Source organism: Chiloscyllium punctatum, chromosome 41 (genome assembly GCF_047496795.1).
Source record: "Chiloscyllium punctatum isolate Juve2018m chromosome 41, sChiPun1.3, whole genome shotgun sequence".
Lineage (NCBI taxonomy): Eukaryota > Metazoa > Chordata > Chondrichthyes > Orectolobiformes > Hemiscylliidae > Chiloscyllium > Chiloscyllium punctatum.
The window spans coordinates 28,398,686-28,420,661 of NC_092779.1; the positions used below are offsets into that span (position 1 = coordinate 28,398,686).

At 41.0% G+C, this 21,976-nt stretch overlaps 1 protein-coding gene across 1 annotated transcript in view; it reads right to left on the minus strand.

Moving 5' to 3' along the window:
- LOC140464960 (collagen alpha-6(VI) chain-like) overlaps positions 1-21,976 on the minus strand; it is a 135,495-nt gene that overhangs the window by 70,877 nt on the left and 42,642 nt on the right. The window contains exons 7-13 of the mRNA XM_072560633.1: positions 16,783-16,928; positions 7,864-7,956; positions 6,642-6,695; positions 2,514-2,585; positions 2,385-2,411; positions 2,206-2,250; positions 2,068-2,121 (exon numbers count right to left, since the gene is read on the minus strand). Of these exons, the coding sequence (XP_072416734.1) occupies positions 2,068-2,121; positions 2,206-2,250; positions 2,385-2,411; positions 2,514-2,585; positions 6,642-6,695; positions 7,864-7,956; positions 16,783-16,928 (491 nt within the window). The remainder of the gene's footprint in view (positions 1-2,067; positions 2,122-2,205; positions 2,251-2,384; positions 2,412-2,513; positions 2,586-6,641; positions 6,696-7,863; positions 7,957-16,782; positions 16,929-21,976) is intronic.

Below are 21,976 nucleotides of genomic sequence, written 5' to 3' on the forward strand. Positions count from 1 at the left end.
AGTGGAGAGATGCAAAGGGTAGAAAAGAGTACAATTTTATGAGGGTGGCTCCAATGTACCCTGCTGAATTAGGATTAACCCCATCAATTTTGATGAAAAAATAGTCTTCCTACCCTCATCTGTTTGCCATAACACAGTGTATTATAGCTATAGAGGTGGGTTGAAGTTTTTAATTGCCACTTAATTGGGCAGTTAATGGCCAAGTAGACCTTAGGGTGGGTGGACTATTCAGTGTCTTACCCACACAGCGTCTTATATGGAATGGATCAAGGTAGATGGGAGACCAGTGTGCTAGGAACCCATCATATTTCACACACCCCTTCATGAACATACCATAACACCCAGCCAATGGTATTTGCAGGTTAACTTGATACTTCACAATAGAAAAAGAGTAATGAAATTTACTGCAAATTAGCATCTCATAACAGATTTATTACCTTACATCTGTGATTTTGTTCATGACATTCTTGTTTCTAAATTGCAAGGTCCTGGGTTCCAGGCAGGACATCAGCACAATAATTCGGGCAGAAACTCCAGTGCAGTTCTAAGGGAGTGCTTCCTTTTTATTGGTGCTGTCTTTGGGATGAAGGTCCACAAGCCTGTTCACATGGATCTCAGAGATCCTGTTGCACTATTGTGAAGATGTGCTGGGGACTTATCCCTGATATTTTGGATAATATCTATCCCAGAAGAAAGTGAGGACTGCAGATGCTGGAGATCAGAGCTGAAAAATGTGTTGCTGGAAAAGCGCAGCAGGTCAGGCAGCATCCAAGGAACAGGAGAATCGACGTTTCGGGCATAGCCCTTCTTCAGGAATGAGGAAGGTGTGCCAAGCAGGCTAAGATAAAAGGTGGGGAGGAGGGACTTGGGGGAGGGGCATTGGGAATGCAATGGGTGGAAGGAGGTTAAAGTGAGGGTGATAGGCTGGAGAGGGGGTGGAGGCGGAGAGGTCGGGAAGAAGATTGCAGGTCAAAAAGGCGGTGCTGAGTCCGAGGGTTGGGACTGAGATAAGGTGGGGGTGGGTAAATGAGGAAGCTGGAGAAATCTGCATTCATCCCTTGTGGTTGGAAGGTTCCTAGGTGGAAGATGAGGTGCTCTCTCTCCAGGCGTCGTGTTGCCATGGTCTGGCAGTGGAGGAGGCTAAGGACCTGCATGTCCTTGGCGGAGTGGGAGGGGGAGTTAAAGTGTTCAGCCACGGGGTGGTTGGGTTGGTTGGCTTCAGGTGTCCCAGAGGTGTTCTCTGAAATGTTCCGCCATTAGGTGGCCTGTCTCCCCAATGTAGAGGAGGCCACATCGGGTGCAGTGGATGCAGTAAATAATGTGTGTGGAGGTGCAGGTGAATTTGTGATGGATATGGAAGGATCCCTTGAGGCCTTGGAGGGAAGTGAGGGGGGAGGTGTGGGCGCAAGTTTTGCATTTCTTGCAGTTGCAGGGGAAGGTGCCAGGAGTGGAGGTTGGGTTGGTGGGGTGTGTGGACCTGACGAGGGAGTGGTGGAGGTTCAGAGGATGCTGCCTGGACTGGAGGGCTTATCTTATGAAGAGAGGTTGACTGAGCTCGGACTTTTTTCATTGGAGTAAAGGGGGAGGAGAGGGGTCCTAATTTAGGTATACAAGATAATGAGAGGCTTAGATAGAGTCAATAGCCAGAGACTATTTCCCAGGGCAGAAATGACTAACACGAGGGGTCATAGTTTTAAGCTGGTTGGAGGAAAGTATAGAAGGGATGTCAGAGGCGGGTTCTTTACACAGAGAGTTGTGAGAGCATGGAATGCGCTGCCAGCAGCAGTTGTGGAAGCAAGGTCATTGGGGACATTTAAGAGACTACGGGACATGCATATGGTTACAGAAATTTGAGGGTGCATACATGAGGACCAATGGTCAGCACAACATTGTGGGCTGAATGGCCTGTTCTGTGCTGTACTGTTCTATGTTCTATGTTCTATGATGAAGCAAAACTTAACCATGTGTGTTAAAGAGAGAAACTGCATGGATGGAAGAGACAAGGGACAACATTTAAGTACTTGTCGATGGGAGTACTTTCATCTGATTACTAGAAGATGACAATACCGGATTTCCTGCGTTTCCCTTTTCGCCAGGTGCTCCTGGACTTCCGTGGTCTCCCTGTAAGAACACAGTGCTCAATTAGTACTTATTAGCATTTCTACAAATAATATTTTCATATGATCTAATTTAGGAAATTATTACCTGTTCTCCAGCTATTCCATCAATACCATGGTCCCCATCACCACCCTGTTGTAATGGTAACATAATATACAGATTATACATTGGTAAACGTAGAAATGTCAAAGTGAACATAACATTCTGTTTTTGTTTAATAATGTTAAATAAATTTTTAATTTAGATTAAATAAAGTTCCATATTACCTTCTCTCCTGGATACCCTGATTTCCCCTAAAAAAAAGATACTCATTAATTAAACTGTGAAATAAAATATTGACTGTAAAAATTTGAGATGTATTGATTGTCTATGCCTCAAAATGAGGAGTTTCTTGCCTTGGGACCTGGGGAGCCAGGACATCCTTCCATTCCTTGAGTTCCATTTGTACCTGCTGGGCCCCTGTCGCCCTGAAATTATTGTGAAAAAACAAAATCAGTCAGAGATTTCCAATGGCTAATATTGTTAAACCTATAATAAGCCATGTCACATGCTTATGGTTGGACACATAGTGCTGTTTGTTTCAAAGGTTTAAAGATTATTCTCACAATTTCAATGCGTTAGAATTTCAAATAATTATGTTCAGGATTGTTGTTTGCTAAGAAACTAATTCTCAATCGCGCTGTGAAATAAAGGACTTTCCAGATGAAGAAAGATATAACAAGAACAATTCAAATTGACACACAGAACAGAAAAATGTACTGAAAATGTTCATGCTATTTTGGAAATGAAGACAGCAATAAAGGTTTAAATAATGGTGGCATTGCAAACCTAGGAGTCATCAACATACGTTAAGGCTAAAATATTTTATGTTGATCTTCAGATCTATTGGTCATCATTTTATACCATATAGCCCCTTTCTAGTTGGTTTATCTCCTAAGTATTATCAGTAAACAGAAGTTAACTTTATCTTCTTTTCGTGTTTAGGTGCACTTTTCAACTAGGAAAATAAAACTTAATGTTTAGGCTTTTTAAGGATTTTTTTGGCTCCTGTCTGGCATATAATAATCAATGGTGCTTTTGTACATTTTCAAATGAAAAACAAAAAATGTATTGCTTGAAGTGTACAAAGTAATAGTAATACCTAAATGGTTAGGTTAGCATGTGATAACATATTGATTAGATTAGATTGATATGGTAAATGATCCAGACTTCTTGCCATTTTTCAAGTAACTATCTATAACTGAACAGTATGAGGTGAGTATGCAGTGAATCAGGATTTTCCTTCTATAAAAGAACATTTTTAACTTTCTCAGTTCACCCACAAGCATTTTGTTCCTCAATTATGTATTAATCTGTTGTATGTAGAGGCTAATTCATTTAGTATTCAAATTATACTACACTAACCACAGTAGTCTATCTACCACACGTAGTCAAAGCTCACTGTTTTAAAGAGACTTGTATTTTGGCAGGATCAATTCACGGATATATTATCAAATACATTTTCCATGAAGTATCAAATAAAATCATACTACTGCAAATGCTGGTAATCTGAAATAAACACAGGAAATCCTGAAGTAACTCAGCTGTCCTGGTAGCATCAGTGTAGAGTTAATATTTTCAGTCTGGTATGACTCGTCTTCAGAATTGTTAAATAACAATTCATTTGGAAAATGTTGGGGAATATTTGGACTTGGGATGAGGGCGAGGTCTGAGGAATTGTGCTTTTGTATCATGATACAATTTGATATTTTATATTGGGTACAAAAGTCCTCAGAGGGATTATATCCCATTGAAGTCTGAACAAAACAGCTGTGTTCTGTTGATTTATTTACAAAACAGCACTCTCACTGAAGTACAAATGTTAGAATCAGTTATCCCTGAGTCTGGATATAAAGTCATGTTCGATATGTTGCTAAGATAATCATAATAAATGGTAAAAGTTTTCCAAATGCATCAACTCAGTAAAGTTGGATAAACATTGGGCTGAGACTAGTAATCTGTGGGTTTTTTTGTTTCCAAGTTTAAGAAATATTTTTGGCACTTTTCAGGCCAATTTTAACACCAAGAAAGAGTCATACAGACAGTGGTCATGATAAGATTTCACTTCCCACGACCAAAATGAACAATTCCTGCCATTCATGTTAAAGGTCTGAGAAGGAAATTGAAAGGACATTGAGCGTGGCAATAGGCAGAAGGAAAGTAGAGAAAGCCTAAGGTTTCTTTGTGGGGCTTGGAGTTTCCACCTTCTTGTTGCCTGGGCAACAAACAAGCTGGAAAAGAAGTCAGATTTACTTACATTTCTGAAGTTTGTTGACGTATCAGCAAGCGTATCTTAAATGCATATGGAGATTGCGTGTTAATCAATCGCTCCTTACTGTAAACTGCCAATTGCATGTGTTATGTCTATTACTGGGAGCTGAATTTCTGCATAGAATCTCCTATTCACTCTTTTTTTAATCCCAGATATTTTTGCAGCTATTTCAGTTACACAAGATAAGTGGGAGAACATAACTGCCACACCCCACCCACCAACCCAAATTCAGTCTTTGAGTTTTTAACTTTTGTGCCTAAAATTAATTAATTCAGTAAGGATGCTCCACCTATTTAGTATTTAATGTGATATTTTCATGACATGCATAAGAATTCACTGAAAATATGTAAAAAGAGAAAATCTTCACATACAAGAGTCTATCAGCAGGTCTACTGATGGAGAATCTTCACTGGAAAATGCAGATCAAAAAGTTCAGTAATGATGTACTATGGATTAGATGAAAATAGACTGGAAAGGTTATGTTCTGATAAGCTGCGGAAAGAATACCTTGAACCAAATAATGAGTGTGCCTCATTTGTCTATGCCTTATGCTCTCCCTCCCTCTTAAATCTCTCTACTTCTCTGCCTTCTTTATCTTTTAAAGTCTATCTCTTTAGATTTTTAATTAATGGACATCCTTTGGATTATTTTGACCTCACTTCATTCCTGTAAATTACTTTCCTTGATTAAATGTACTATGTAAATATAATTTGTTTTCATTTATTGGCCACAAATACAACTCCAAGATTGTTCCAGTATCCACCACTCCCTAATTATAGAGTCAATTATGAGTAAGTACCCATAAACCGGGTTAGAGGTAACAATGCAATCTGCCTTACAATTTTGTCCATAGTTTCTACATTAAGATGCATTTCCAATATGTATATGATCAATCATAGCCAACAAAGCAATGTCTTCGCTTCCTGTTCCTGCATCATTACATCTGGTATGCCCCCCCAGATTCTACCCTGAGTATGCTTCTGTTTGTCATTAACATGCTAGCCCTTGTTATCCTTTGTCTGTTTTCACATGTACGTTGACATCACCAGGCTCAACCTCATCACCACCACCTCCCTCTACTGCATCTACGTTCAGAGTGCTCCTCCAATCGATGACAAGAAATTTCCACCATTTTAGCAGTGGGAAGGATACAGCCATTGTCTGCAATCCCACTACAAACTCTGTTTCCTCATTGCCAACTTCAATGCTCTCCTTGACAACCATCTGAAGCTGAAGTGTGTGTTTTGGTGGAAACTTCAAAGCAAGGTGCAACAGCACCTCTGAGGCCTGTTCATATCCATGTACTCTAAAATCATTGCCCAAGTAAGGAGATGTGAATACTGGAATAAATTTGAAGGTGTGTTGGTTAAACAACAACAACTTGCATTTATCTAGCACCTTTAACATACAGAAACACTTGGTGTCATATTTGACCCCAAAGTGACCTGCTACATACATTTCAACATTATTACTGAGGCTGCTCATTGCCTTACTCAGATCCTGCCTCAGTTCACCTGCTTCTAAAACCTTCATCTATGTTATTGTTACCTCCAGACTTGACCATTCCAGTGCACACCTGGCTGGCCTCAACACTTGCTATTCTCCAGCAACTTGAAGCTATCCAAACTTCTTTCCCCAAAGACCCTTGTTCTGACTGAACCGTGTTAGCTTCAGGTTAAGCAACTCCATTGTTTTAAAGTTCTCATCTGTGTTTTCAAATCCCTCCTAGTTCGAGCCCGACAACTTGTCTAGGCATCTGCCCTTCTCCAATTCAATTTTAATTTCTTCGCTGTTCGAAACTACACCTTCAGCTCTCAAGGCCGTAAGTTCTGAAATTCCTTCCCTAAAGCTCTCTCCTTGCTACTTTGTTTTCCTCCTTGAAACCAAACTCTTTGACTGAACTATTTGTCACCTGCACCAATACCTCCGCCTATGGCTTGTTTTGATTGCTCATGCTATATGAAGAACCTCGGTTTGTTTTACTCTGTTAAAGACACTTTAAAAATGCAAGTTGTTGTTATTGCTGTCATTGTTGTGCCCCATATATGTTTCTTTATCCTTGATTTTATACATTTGTCCAAAATCTCTGACTTACTGCAGAGCAAACACAACAGGTCTCAAAGCCAATTAAAGTCAGGCCAATCTTTATATTCGGGAAATAGGGAGGGAATTGTATTTTCTTTTTCAAAATAAAGTGAAAGCACCAACTTACTGGTCCTCCTTCATCTCCTGGATAACCTGGAAATCCTTTTGTGCCTGGATTTCCCTGAAATAACATCGTTAACATTATTACTATGTATTTAGAAGAGACAAACAAGTTACAAGTTCAACAGTGTTGGCAGTGCTGGACAAATGTTCACCCATGAGTGATCTATGTACTTTGAGTGTCAAACATGCTCCAAAAACAGATCATTAAAAGTAACATGCTGTGCCTGTTCTAGGTCTGTGCCATCATTTAAGTTTGCTGTCTTTTTGCAGCTGTGGAGAAATAAATATTCTTCAATTGGCTGAGTTGAGCCAAAGAAGATGAAGCTATATTGAAGATCGAAAATGCACGCTGGAATGGAGGTTGTGTCCTTTATTTGAAAGAAGGTAGACAGCGACAAGGGAAGAAGTAACGGCAGTCATAAAAGAGTGAAACTGTGCTAAACAACATTTCACTAACCATTTGTGCACTAAAATCTCTTGCAGTAGTCATTTAGGAATGATATGTTCTTCCATTAACTTTAGTGCCCTGTTACGTATATTCATGCTTTCGCTGGCATAGATTCCTTATAGCCCAGATGATTAAGTGCAGTCTACTAATTGATGGTTCCTTGCTACAATCAGAGGAAGACCTCATGAACTGTGTTCTGTATGTTTTCTTATGCGTGGAACGGGACTGCGAGGGGAGATAATACGTTGGAAAGGCAAGTGTGCTCCTTAAACATTGCCTTAATCATCTCTTCCCCTGCTCTTTGTTTGTCTCTACATCAGTAATGCAGGAAAATGTGCCCATTAAGAATTTCATAGCTGCTAGAATTTTTTCATTGAGGAGGCAGAGTATTTCAGTTGTCTCTCAATGCCACAAGCTGCAGTAAGTCTGCAGTTGCCAAGGCTTGAAGCATAAAATTACAATTCCAGATTTAATTTACTCCTTGACCCATTGTGACTATAACCATAGAAAGTGCTAACCACAAAAAAAAACACAGGGATTCATGCAGTTGTATTTAAGCTGATGGACAACAATTCGCTGGGTGGATCATAGATAGGCTAAATCCTGTTTGCGAAACTTGAGCACATTGTTTTTGATGTAACTGGTGGAAATTACTTCCATCCTAATTTGCTGCCCAGGAAAATACATTGCATCATTTTGGACCCCAGAATTGTAAATTTCTCGGTCATTAAGTTTGCATTGAGTTTAACATTGGTACATGTTTTGCACAATTTCTTACCTCATCTCCTTTGTTTCCCCGAGGACCACGCTCTCCTGGCTCTCCTGTACATTTGCAAGGGATATTGCAACATTCTTTTTCTACAACTGCATTCTGGGAAAACAAAATCAAATCTTTATGGGGTACCAGTGTGAAGTCACTGATGGACAATAAAGTAAAATGTACAATTTTCTAATTAAAATTAGACCACTTTATTGGATGCTAGAGTAATATTATGGGCTCTGGAGTGACATGATCTCAATCAGGGGATGGAAGATATAATTCATGGATCATTGGTCATTTGAAGATTAACACCACTGCAATACAGAAAGTAGTAGCAGAAGCATCTTTCTCAGCAAGGTAAAGTAGCTATATTGTTTGGCATAATCTGTATAAGGATTGAAACAAGGCAAAGAGGAATGTCATGCTGTGAACATTAAGGGATTTCACTAGACAGTACAGACTTCACAGTAGAAAAATGTTCCACTTCATCACCTAACAGTTTTGCTTCAATATTGCAGACAGAATGTCCCAGTTCAGCAAGAGAAATCTGTATCTTTAAAGACAGGTTAATTGTGCCTAATGAAAAAATGAGCTGTGGTGGAATTAATATTTTATGTGCTCCTGCCAGCTGTGTTTTCTGTCAAAGGGGCACATAAATACGTTTGGCATAGGAAGTTGGGCAGCAGTGGGTAGGCTGTTTTGAACAACCATCATGGGAAAAGACAGGAAAGAGGGTGACACATTCTGCGGGTACCCTGTGCACATAACGAGAAACCAAGATTTTACCCATCCATTTCCATTTATCTGACATAGCCTGGCTCAACATCCCCTTTAATGCCCTCTCGATGCTCAAGGATTGCTCCCTGCCCTAAAACCCCCGACTTGCATACCCAGAGCAACCACCTTCCTCTTTGGACTTCTGCCGGCAGTTCTAGAAGTGCCCATTACTTATAAGACATTGCAAGAAACTGTGATCAGGCAAGCATGTATCTTTAACAGAGCTCAGTGGTGATATTCATGTGACATCACAATATGTAATATTCTTGTGGAAAAGTACTAACCCCACCTTGAGTGATATGCTGTTGTGCTTTCTAATTCATGCAGAGAGTGGTGCGTGTATGGACCGAGCTGCCAGAGGAAGTGGTGGAGAGACAACTACAACATTTAAAAGACATCTGGTTGGGTGCATGAATATGAAGGGTTTCGAGGGATATCAGACTGAATGCTGGCAAATGATACCAGGTCAAATTGGGATGCCTGGTCAGCATGGATAAGATAGACTGAAGGATTTGTTTCTGTGCTTTATGACTCTATCAGGACTGTCAATAAGTCAACCAGCATCATAATAGACAGAGCGCAGGCCATATCAATGATTGTGATAGAACTGTAATATATTCATTTCTTTGTGAATAATTTTTCTGATACTTGTTCTCAGTCAGCACCCTGCCTTCAACAAGACCTCAGAGAGATCTTCAATTTCTGAAATTGTCAGTTCAACATTTGCGTAAATTTTAGCATTTGACTACTAGCAATAGCTTCAAAACGAATCGAATCAGTTCAAAAAACATTCTTAGATAAAGCTAAAGGACACACTATTGATCTGCTTTTGGAAGGTGGCAGTATCAGCTTTAAGCTCTTGACTCTGATTAAAAACAGTAAACAAAATCAATAAACAACCCAAGTCATTGCATCAAGTGTGGTTTATTCCATTTACCAAAACAGAGTACAGCGTTCTATGACACATGCACGTAGTGTACCACAAAGGGGCACAGGGCAAAGATGTGCAGAAAATCATGGAGTCATAGAGCTGTACAACACAGAAACAGACCCTTCAGTCCAACTCATCCATGCCAACCAAATATCCTAAATTAATCTAGTCCCATTTGCCAGCATTTGGCCCACATCCCTCTAAACGCTTCCTATTCATATACCCATCCAGATTCCTTTTAAATGTTGTAATTGTACCTGCCAGCCACCACTTATCTGGGCAATCCATTCCTTACATGCACCATCCTCTCCATGAAAACAATGCCCCTCAGGTCCCCTTTAAATCTTTCCCCTCTCACCTTAAATCTACACCTTTTGGACTCTCCTACCCTGGGAAAAAGACCTTGACTATTCACCCTATCCATGCCCATCATAAACTTCTATAAGGTAACCCTTCAGCCTCCAACAGCCCAAATGAAATAGCCCCAGCCTATTCAGCCTCTCCTATAGCTCAAACCTTCCAAACCTGGCAATATCCTTGTAAATCTATTCTGAACCCTTCAAGTTTAACAACATCCCTCCTGTGGGAGGGAGACCAAATTGAACATAGTAATTCAAAAGTGGCCTAACCAATGTCTTACACAGCTGCAACATGACCTCCCAACTTCTATACTGCATGCTCTGACCAATAAAGGCAAGCATACCAAATGGCCTCTTCAGAATCCTGTGACTCCTTTTTCAAGGAGCTATGAACCTACACTCCAAATTCTCTTTGTTCAGCAATACTCCGCAGGACCTTGCCATTAAGTCTATAGGTCTTGCTTAGATTTGCTTTCCCAAAATGCAGCACCTCTCATTTATCTAAGTTAAACTCCATCTGCCACACTCAGCCCATTGGCCAATCTGATCAAGATCCCATTGCACCCTGTGGTAACCTTCTTTACTGTCCACTACCTCTCCAATTTTGTTGTCATCTTCAAATCGGGATGGGACCATTCACCGCCGCCGTTGATTCACCACCACCGATTAGCCACTGCCCTTTCACCGCTGAGGACGCTTAGCCACCACCCATTGGCCGCTGAGGACGATTCACCACTGCAAGTGTTTGTAACTCATTTTTACGTATAAACCAATAAAATGATATTTACTTCACCGCTTTTTTTTATCAATATGTACTATGTTGTTGTATAAATAAAGGAGACTGAGAACTATGAAAGAACAGGCGGAAGGGAAAACAATCAGTACATATATATATTTCCAGTGGCGAATAGTCTCCAGAGGTCAAACAACCCCAGTGGAGAAACGCTGATGGCGAACTGGCAGTGGCTAATTGGCGGCGGCGAATGTGCTGCGGCGAATCGTCACCAAACCCTTCAAATGTACTGAATCTAATGGTCAGGAAACAATGTAGCAGATACCTCAACAACACAGGAAGAGGGTTCAGTCAAAGACCAACGGAAAGTATGTAACCAAACTTAAACTTATGAAGTGCAAATATGAGGTTCAGGAAATATCTGGAACAAAGCAGTTTCCAGATCCTATCCAAGTTGTACATGCGGTCAGTCTGATACAGCACAGTGATAAAGTTAGAAGAGCTGAGTGTTCATTTTGATCAAGGTTATGATTGCTGACAAAATGGATAACAATGAGCCAAACTGACACACGTACAGCTGCTAATATTATTCAGTTCCATATCCTAGATGCAAATGTTGGCAAATGGCAAGGGGAAGGGAAGCCCACACATGACAAACTCTCTGCCTATAATGGGTCTGAGATTCCACGTATTGCTATTGCTAATCTCAAATGTCAATATAGATCTTCTGAGTGGACACTAGAAACTTGCTCCATTGTTGAAACAATGTTTAGTGTACACTGATATTTGCATAATTTCCATGAACTGGAAAAATGTCCACTGTAACACCAAGGGATCAGAGACAGAAGAATTGAATCCATCTATGACCTCAGAAATCTATATCCAGATCGATGTGATGTCCTATCCTGAAGAAGGGTTTCAGTCTTTCCACTCCTCAATATTGTTTGACCTGCTGTGCTTTTCCAGCTTCATATCTATGACTCTGGCTTCCAGCATCTGCAGTCTTTACACATCGGCAACTTACAAGGTGATGAAACCTTATTTCTTGAGGACAGTGTCCAACTTAGCATCAATCCTCCTCACAAATATGGTCCAAAGATAAGACAAACTCAAAATTGAGACAGTGGAACACAACAACATTCTCTGTAAGGCCTTGCACCAGCACTTAAAAAGACAGTAAAGTACGTCAATTTCAGACCCCAAACTGACTAAATCACATCTTGAATAGATGTTCAATAAAATTCCCAGTTTGGAGAAGCTCAATCCTCAGGTTCTCTGGTGCTAAGTGCTCCATTGAGTTGAATGAATTAACTGGTTATTGGTCAGCATATCTTTCACCTGATTCACAGAGTGTACTATCTTCCCAACACCTTCTTGTCGGTATTGTTTTTAGTACTGCCATTCAGCATATCTTATAGCAACACGTGGACTGAACTCTTGAGAATTTCCCATGTTGTCTTTGCATTGCTGATGACATTTTTGTCCAAGACAAGACCAAGCTCTACCAAATCATTGGGAAGTAGTGAGAAATGTGGCTTTGTCTTTCACAGCGAGAAATGTCAAATTAATACAAACCAAAGAAACTGTTTCAGTTCCATATACTCATCCACTTGTATTGGACCTGACCCCGCCAGGATTTTATGTACAGGTTGTGCTTACACCCCAGGAGAAAGATGACATGCAAAAGTTCCTCAGTTATTCAATTTTCTATCTTTATACATCTCAGTCTTTGCAACGAAAGACTCTCTTCTTAGCGATCTTCTGCACAAAGATGTATCACACTGAGATCAAGGCAGCAACCAATATATCTTTCAAACCCTGAACATTGCCCCTTCATCCTGTGAACATACATAACTGTATTCTGATTGATCTAAGCCAACCATTCTAGAAATAGAATTTTGTTGATGCTTGCAGAATAACAAGCCTGTCCCATTTTGGTCTAAAGTTGTCACAATGGTCCGAGCAAACTATTCTAATATCTAAAGGGGAATTCTGGCAGATGTATTTGGTATTCCCCTCATAACTCTTTAGCAAGTACTGAGTCAGCCAGCCCGAACATAAACCATTGGAAATTATTTGCAGGAACCACTTACCATGACTTCAATGTCTTCTTATCAAAATTCGAGGTTATGATTGTTGCAATATATCTCACAGGCAGTATGCCTTTCAGAGGCAAGTTGATAATATCACCACCATGTCATAGCATTTGACATGAGCCAACAAAGGTTTCAGACTCAATCTGAACTGGAGCCTCATGAATCACAACATGCTGATGAAAATGTGCTGCTGTTTGTAACATTATTATTATTATTATTTGTAGCTTATTATCCCAGAGACAGAAGTAACTGTGATTGCAATGTGTAAGCCTACCAGCAGCTGTAATAAATCTCTGTTGAACTTTTTGGTGTCATATTATCCATGTAGAGATCTAGGAGCGAGCATTTGTATTGTTACATCAGATATAAGTATCCTACAGGAGATAAAGCTCACACTATAGTGAGAGTTCACCAATCCAATACCATCCAGAATGATAAATTCAAACTCTCTAACATGACTCCCAAAATAAGCCCATAAAAAAGATGTACCCATTGACCTACAAGTGGATGTCATTGAATTTGAGGTAGAGGGCAATCTTGATATTGAACTCATTTACTTCGGTCATGAGCAAATGGAACTATTTCAACATGCTGTATCAGATAATCAGAGCAAGAGCTAAAACATCCCATCATTAACAGATGACATGAACACAGTAAGCAGGTTCCTGAACAACTACACATCCTGAACAAGTATAAAGGTGGGTTAGGCTTATTGAAAAACATCATTTTCAAGAGTAAGCAAGTGTTGATTCTCAAAGTCCTACATCAAGACATGTTGAACCATCTCCACATTGGTTGCATGGAAAACCAAATGACTACCATTCAAATCTGTCTACTTGGCATCAACGAAGGCATAGATTGATCAATACAAATGTGCATGTTATGTCAGTGTCATCCATCCCTGCTCTTTAAAGATCCAATTATTCTGCATGAAATTCTCTTTGAACTGTGTTCCAAGATTGCCACAAACCTATCTCAAATCCAAAACCCAAGACTTTATGTTGGTGACAGGTTATTTTATTAAATTTCCTTTCATCTAGCATGGCAAGGATGTGAACAATATCAAGTTAGCCGACTTTATTAACTGCTATCTTCAGCATGTTTAGTGTCCCACAGCAGGTTATGTCAGACATCTGTCTTCAGTATGTTGCCGAGCCCATTCCAAGATATATGCACAAAGTGGCAGTACAGCATCTCACTTCCTTTTTGCATTATCTGCAATCCAACAGTCTAACAAAGTGTATTATACATAGACTTAAAACATTGATCATGAATATAAGACAATTTGTCAAGACTTCAGAATTGCCATTTTGAGATTGTGAGCCACGCTTCAGTGTAAGGACCTATCCTCACCAGTTTACGTTGTACAGTCCATTTATCTCACATTCTTCCTATCCAACTGAATGCACATGCAGCCTTATTGGAGAAAAGAGAGAGGGTGGTGCAGAAACATGATTGAGGAGTATGTAGACAATTATCTCAGCTTCACCTAGATCAAGCCATACAATAACATCAATGGTTGGATATAGAATCATAGAGATGTACAGCATGGAAACAGACCCTTCGGTACAACTCATCCATGCTGACCAGATATCTCAACCCAATCTAGTCCCACCTGCCAGCACCCGGCCCATAACCCTCCAAACCCTTCCTATTCATATACCCACCCAAATGCCTCTTAAATGTTGCAATTGTACCAGCCTCCACCACATCCTCTGGCAGCTCATTCCATACACATACCACCCTCTCCGTGAAAAGATTGCCCCTTAGGTCTCTTTTATATCTTTCCCCTCTCACCCTAAACCTATGCCCTCTAGTTCTGGACTCCCTGACCCCAGGGAAAAGACTTTGTCTATTTATCTTATCCATGCCCCTCATAATTTTATAAACCTCTATAAGGTCACTCCTCAGCCTCCAACGCTCCAGGGAAAACAGCCCCAGCTTGTTCAGCCTCTCCCTGTAGCTCAGATCCTCCAACCCTGGCAACATCCTTGTAAATCTTTTCTGAACCCTTTCAAGTTTCACAACATCTTTCCGATAGGAAGGAGACCAGAATTGCGCGCAATATTCCAACAGTGGCCTAACCAATGTCCTGTACAGCTGCAACATGACCTCCCAACACCTGTACTCAATACTCTGACCAATAAAGGGAAGCATACCAAATGCCTTCTTCACTATCCTATCTACCTGTGTCTCCACTTTCAAGGAGCTATGATCCTGCACTCCAAGGTCTCTTTGTTTAGCAACACTCCCTAGGACCTTACCATTAAGTGTATAAGTCCTGCTAAGATTTGCTTTCCCAAAATGCATCACCTCGCATTTATCTGAATTAAACTCCTTCTGCTACTTCTCAGCCCATTGGCCCATCTGGTCCAGATCCTGTTGTAATCTGAGGTAACCCTCTTCGCTATCCACTACACTTCCAATTTTGGTGTCATCTGCAAACTTACTAACTGTACCTCTTATGCTTGCATCCAAATTATTTATGTAAATGACATATGTGGAAGTTCTTGAAAAAACATGCTCAACCCAAAAGGTACAACATTGCTATTTGCAACAGTTCTGTTCTAATATGCAACATTAGACACATTCAAATTGCATACGATAATCTATGGGTAATCCAAGATGAGGATTCAGACACTGAAAGTATTGCGTTAATACTAGATAAAACACATCCACAGTGAACAGTCCATACCAATCCACAGAGGCAACTAACATACAACATTGTGAAAGGATGCAATTGCATCCTGAGAATGATCCAAGAACTCAATTTAGTTGCATGATATATGTCCATCAAAGAACAAGCTTTGTATGTAAATATGCCTCTTATTTTTGATCTATGTACTTGTACACGTTTCTCATCTGAGAAATCCTATTTTTTAAAGGACAAAAGGAGGGACGTTAGACGTTGCTTACATCCATGATCAGACAAGCATGTACTTAGGGGTGGCATGGTGGCTCACAGCACCAGGGACTCGGGTTTGATTCTAGCCTCAGGTGACTGTCTGTGTTGAGTTTGCACATTCTTCCTGAGTCTGCGTGGGTTTCCTCCCACAATCCAAAGATGTACTGGTCAGGTGATTTGGCTATGCTAAATTGCCCGTAGTGTTAGGTGCTTTAGTCAGAGGTATATATAAGGGGTCGCTCTTTGGAGGTTCGGTGTGGGCTTGTTGGGCCGAAGGGCCCTGTTTCCATACTGTAGGAAATCTAATCTACTTTTTATAAAGCTAAGGGATGATATCAGTGCCATCATACCATGTGATATTCTTGTATAAAGGGATCATCCCACCTTGAATGATGGGCTGCTGTACTTTGGAATCCATCAGGAGTGTCAATAAATCTGCATGATATCCGACAGAGCGCAAAACATGTTGGTGTCTGTGGTTGGGTTGTAATGTACAAAGTGTTTTTTGTAAATAAATCTTCTGATATTTATTGTCAGTAAGCAGTCTGTCACAATGTTCATATTACAAAAACTGACATTACACCAGGAGACACATTACTGTACCAACAAGAAACAAAAAGAGAAGTTTCTGGAAAAGCTCAGCAGATCTGGCAGTATCTATGAAGAGAAATCAAAGTTGATGTTTTGGATCTCATGACCCTTCCACAGAACCAGAACCGGAACCGAAGCGTTAACTTTGACTTCTCTTCACAGATGCTGCCAGATCTACAAATGTCTCTTTTGGTTCCCAGTTCACAGCATCTGCAGCTCTTTCAGTTTTTGTTACCAACCAGCAACACTGGCTGGCAGTTCCTGAAGGTGGGATCTAATCCTGAGTTAGTGCCAGAGGCCACAATGCTAACCAGTTCAGCCCATCAGTGGCTTGTTATGGCTCTGGGCCAGAGTCTCCCACAGCATGAGTCAACTTCTGATGAACTTTCCTTCTAGACAGGGGGTGTGTAGACGATCCTGCTGTGACCGTGCAACCCCATAAAATAATTTTCAATATCTGGATGAATCAGCAAACTAAAACATCAGAACCATCAAATTAAAAAAATCCAATTGTTAAAGAAAACTGCTTTTCCAGGCTTACATACTATTTGTCTACGCAAAGCACTTCCAACATCCTCCATTTCAATGGATAGTCTTTTTTTGTAATCAAATCCTCGTCCAAACTCAATGAAACGGATGTCGTTTGTGTCTGGACTATCCTCCAAAGCCACAGTGATGAGGGTGTTGACTCCTGTAATTATAAGATTGCCATTTATTATGTCATATTGCAGAGATTTGAGCAGGATTAAAGATGTTTATGGTATGGCTGAGTACTGCACTACGCTATTGATCTGTCCTACCTGTTCATCTTCCTTCCCACCGAACCACTCCATCCGACCCACCGACCGATCACAATTACCTCCCAACTGCATCCAACTATCACCCTCCCATCTACCTTCTCCCCAGCCCCACCACCTCACCCCTATTTATCTCTCAGCCCCCTTCCCCTCCACATCCCCGATGAAGGGCTTATATCTGAAATGTCGACTCTCTTGCTCCTCGAATGTGGCCTGACCTGCTGTGCTTTTCCAAGACCACACTTTTTGACTATTATTACTTCAGGGAAAACAATTTTTAAGGAGGGAAAAAATTGAAATATGTTGTGAAGTGTGTAATGGCAAGTCCAAACAATTTTAGATAAAAAAGAAAAGTTAATTTAAGTCCTTTCCTTAGACAATATCTTCCAAATCGATGATCACTCACATCTATAAGGACAAGGGGAGCTTATACATGGCAACACAAACACTCCAAGTCACACACCATCCTGAATTGGAAATATATACCACTGTTCCTTAACTGTTACCACAGTAGGATTCTGGAACTCCCCCCCGATCATCACGTGAGTCTACCTTTAGCACATGAACTGCATCGGTTCAAGAACCTTCTCCAGGATAACTAGTGATGGGCTATAAATGCTGGTCCAGCTAGAAACACTCACATTCCATGAATACTTAAATATACATTTACTGTAAGGTCTTGTTTTCTGAACTATTATCATTTTTCTAAGTAGATTCACAGACAGTTTCATTTCTTAAAAATCAAGGATGCAGAAAAGGAATTCTCAAAATTATATGAATATAATAAGGAACAGCTTTCTGAACACACTGCCTACAATTCATGCAACAAGAATGGTTATTCGAGTCAGATGCTGGAGCACAGCTGGTGTATTTTGGAATGAGAGCTGTGAATAAATCTCTATTTTAGAAGGGTAGGTGAAATTGAGGAAATGAGTCAGAAAACTTATTTGTTGAATGTCAAGTTTCAAGTGCAGTTGTTAAAAATGAGAGGATTTGTTACACTGATATGACAAATTCGAGTAAATCCTGTCAGATCCAGACACCATCAATAATGCTACATTTTAAGGGCTGGGAAGGGTTTAGCATGGAGGGGTGCATCGGTTTGGGAGCAGATAGCGTGGTTGTTAGCGCTGATTTCCAAACTGCCAATTTTCAGGTTTCACTCCCCTTCGGAGAGGCACACTCACAATTACTGTGTTCACTGGACAATTGAAACCACACTGACATGAATTTTTGACGTATGATGCTTGGTGCATCTCTGCCAATGAAAACAAAATAAGAGCTCAGCAGTAATGAGGGACCGAATGAAATTCAGAGTATATATGGCCATGCTAACTCAGCACCCACAGCTGCTTTCTTACCTGATGGAAAAGAATTGTTCATGGCAGATTAGACCTTGGATGGAGACCGGTATGACTAGCAACCGCACTAACAGCAACCCTAGCAACAGACGTCTGGTTACAAACTGTAGCTGAATATGGGAGAGAAAGTCAGGAAGGGCGACAGTAAAATGCTGATCGCTGGAGGTCACGCTGAGTACAAAAGGGTCTGCAGCAGGTAATAGGCCCCCTTGGTATGCTGGAAACACAGGAGGCACCATTGACTGGATTAAGTGGTGGAATAAGCTGCAGCCTCTTCAAAGAAAGCTTTATCTTTGCAGTGTTTATTGCGCATGATTTGCTAGGGGCTGATAAAGTCACAACCACTCTCAAATTTCATTCTCCGGGTCCTTTCAGAGTGGCTTACTAGATTTACCAGTCAGGATCAAAGAGTAGACTTAACTAACAGTGCTGGAAATTAGATTTGTCCGGGATGATTCCCAACAAAATGCAGGGGATATCTAATTAATGGCTTTGGTTGGTTTCCCAGCAGTGCAAGACATCTTTATCTGTAGATGTGCTTTAATCAGAACATCCACGAGTGTTATCCAGCTATGGCTATCATCCATTAATTTGCAACATGTGAGACCACAAAATGTGCTCCCTGCCATCATAGAATTCCCTACAGTGTGGAAGCAGGCCATTTGGCCCAGCAAATCCACACTGCCCCTCTGAAGAGCATCCAATCCAGACCCACACCCTGTCTCTGCAACCCTGCATTGCCCATGCCTAATCCACCCTGGACAGTATGGGCAATTTACCACTGTCAATCCATCTAACCAGCACATCTTTGGACTTTGGGAGGAAACCACAGCACCCAAAAGAAACCCATGCAGACACAGGGAGAATGTGCAAACTCCACACAGACTGGAATGGAATCAAACCCGGGCCCCTGGCGCTGTGAGGCAGCAGTGCTCACCACTGAGCCACGACAGGAGAACTGTATAAGTTGGTGCCATGCCACGCTGAAGTGCTGCTGAGGGAAAGGACTTTCACGAAGCTGGGACTTGCCATTCAGGCAATGACAGCACTCTGTGACAAAAAGAGTGAATTGTAAAGCAGCCTCTCCATGCCCGCATTTCAGAAGCTCTGCAGTGCAGCTCGACACATCTTTACAGCTTGTCTGTTTCCTTTTGCTTGCTAACAACTGGTGGGTTATAAACCAGGCCTGAGACTGCTCTCATGTTGGGAAAGAGGATATCCGTTGGGAAAATCCCCATTAATTCCCTCTTTAATGACTTCAATTTCCTTCCAACAACAGATGTGGAGGTTCCAGGCATATCCACCAACGCACCCTGGGAAAAGTAGCTGGAGGTGGGAATACATTGCCAAATAGATTCTTTTTTTCTCATTTTCCCTGCCTCCACAAATCCCATGGCCATGAGAAAATCCTCGGTCCCCCCCCAACAATGCTCCTGATTTTTTTTTGAATGAGTTGTATTGCAAGAGGGGATTTCCAGTTTTCTGGTGCTGACCAGTGAACATGGGAGATAATTAGAATACTACCCTCAGTGTTTCAACAACTTACAAGTTATAAGTCTTTCAAAGATATCTTGAAGATTAGATTCCCTACAGTATGGAACAGGCCCTTCAGCCCAACAAGTCCACACTGACCCTCAGAAAAACAACCCACCCTGACCCATTCCCCTGACTAATGCACCTAAGAGGCAGTGAGGTCTGCAAATGCTGGAGATCAGAGTTGAGAGTGTGTTGCTGGAAAAGCACAGCAGATCAGGCAGCATCCAAGGAGCAAGAAAATCAATATTTCAGGCAAAAGCCCTTCATCAAGAATGCACCTAACATTATGGGCAGTTAAGCATGGCCAATTCACCTGACCTGCACATCTTTGGACTGTGGGATGAAACCAGAGCACCTGGAGGAAAGCCATGCAGACATGGGGAGAATGTGCAAACGCAACACAGACAGTCACCTGAGGTTGGAATTGAACCGAGGTCCCTGCTGTTGTGAGGTAGCATTGTTAACCACTGAGTCACCATGCCACCCTATACTTTAAGACTTTAAACATGGCCCTGATTTTCTCTGAATATTCAAGTCCTCTCATTATCAAACGTAGATTTTATTTGTAAATAAGCCATTATTTCCATCACTTTAAATGTATTCATCACCTTTTCCATTGCCAGAATGAAACCATTTATGTTTCTAAAAAAAGCCCCACATCACTTAAATCTCTCAATATTTTTCTGCGATCAGTAAGGGGCCTCAATTGTCCTTAAATGCATTCCATTCAAAATTATCCACAAATGTTTGGAAATGATTTGCTGCAATTTTTATTCAATTTTCTCTTTTCATATCTTCTCCTCACTTTTACTTTCAGATAGTTTCCAAAAACTCCCCAGCCATGTTTCCTTAGATATTTTAAGTGTCCCTGTGAAATAACAGTACAGAGGCTGGTATCCCATCACCAAGTGACCCTTTATTTACATGTACATAGTGCATGGATTCTGACCAGCCAGCTCAGAGCCAGTCTTTGGAGTGAGGAGATTCCCCGAATCTCCTGTTTATATCTGTCAGCTGGGGCTCCATGATTGGCCAGGTTAACAGCCCCAATCAAGGATCTCATACACAAAGAGATGTTTCTAGCCCTTGTAACAATCACTATACCTTGTTGTTGCTATTAATTTCTCCTTTATTTACATGTGTTTGGCTCAGTGGTTAGCATTGCTGCCTCACAGCACCGGGAACCTAGGTTTGATTGCAACTTTGGGCGACTGCCTGTATGGAACTTGTACAATTTCCCCGTGTCTGCAAGGATTTCCATTGGGTGCTCCAGTTCCGCCCTACAGTCCAAAGATGGCACCTTAGGTGGATTGGTCATGATAAATTGCCAATAGTGTCCAGGAATGTGTAGGTTAGTTGCATTATCCATGGCCAATGCAGGGTTACAGGGATGGGTCTAGGTGGAATGTTCTTCAGAGGATCGGTGTGGACCTGTTGAGCCAAATGGCCTGTTTCCACACTGTAGGGATTCCATTCTATGAAGTGTTTGGCAAGGTTTACATTGGTGAACACTCAGTGAAAAGATAAATACTCCATGTTGTTCATGTCCTCAATTGCATTCTTCTATGCTGTTTGAACACAATTATCTGAGTTAATGTGTACTTGTATTTCAGATGAAGTCATTAACTCCCAGTCATTCCTTTTCAATATTTTGTCAGTGACTCCAAACTTTCATTTAGGAAGTAAAAGACATGAATATCCAGTTGACATGACAGAACAATGGTTTTTCAGCAGCTCACGGTGATATATATTAAAAAAACTATCGTGTGCATTGATGAATTGAGAGAATCTTTCCTCCTCTCCACCGCCGGTGTATTGTTGAATTGTCATTACTCGGCCTCATGATGAGTGTTGCAATTTACCATTGGAGGAATCTTAAGGAAATGTAATTCTGTCATCAATCAACATTCATCAGATCACAATCTACTGGATGAAAAGAAGGCACAAACTTCTTGCTAATCCTCCATCTTTTTAAGTTACAAATGCTAAAACTGCTGACAGCAATCTTAGTTGATCAGCATGGATAGTCTTTGAACTTTCCAATC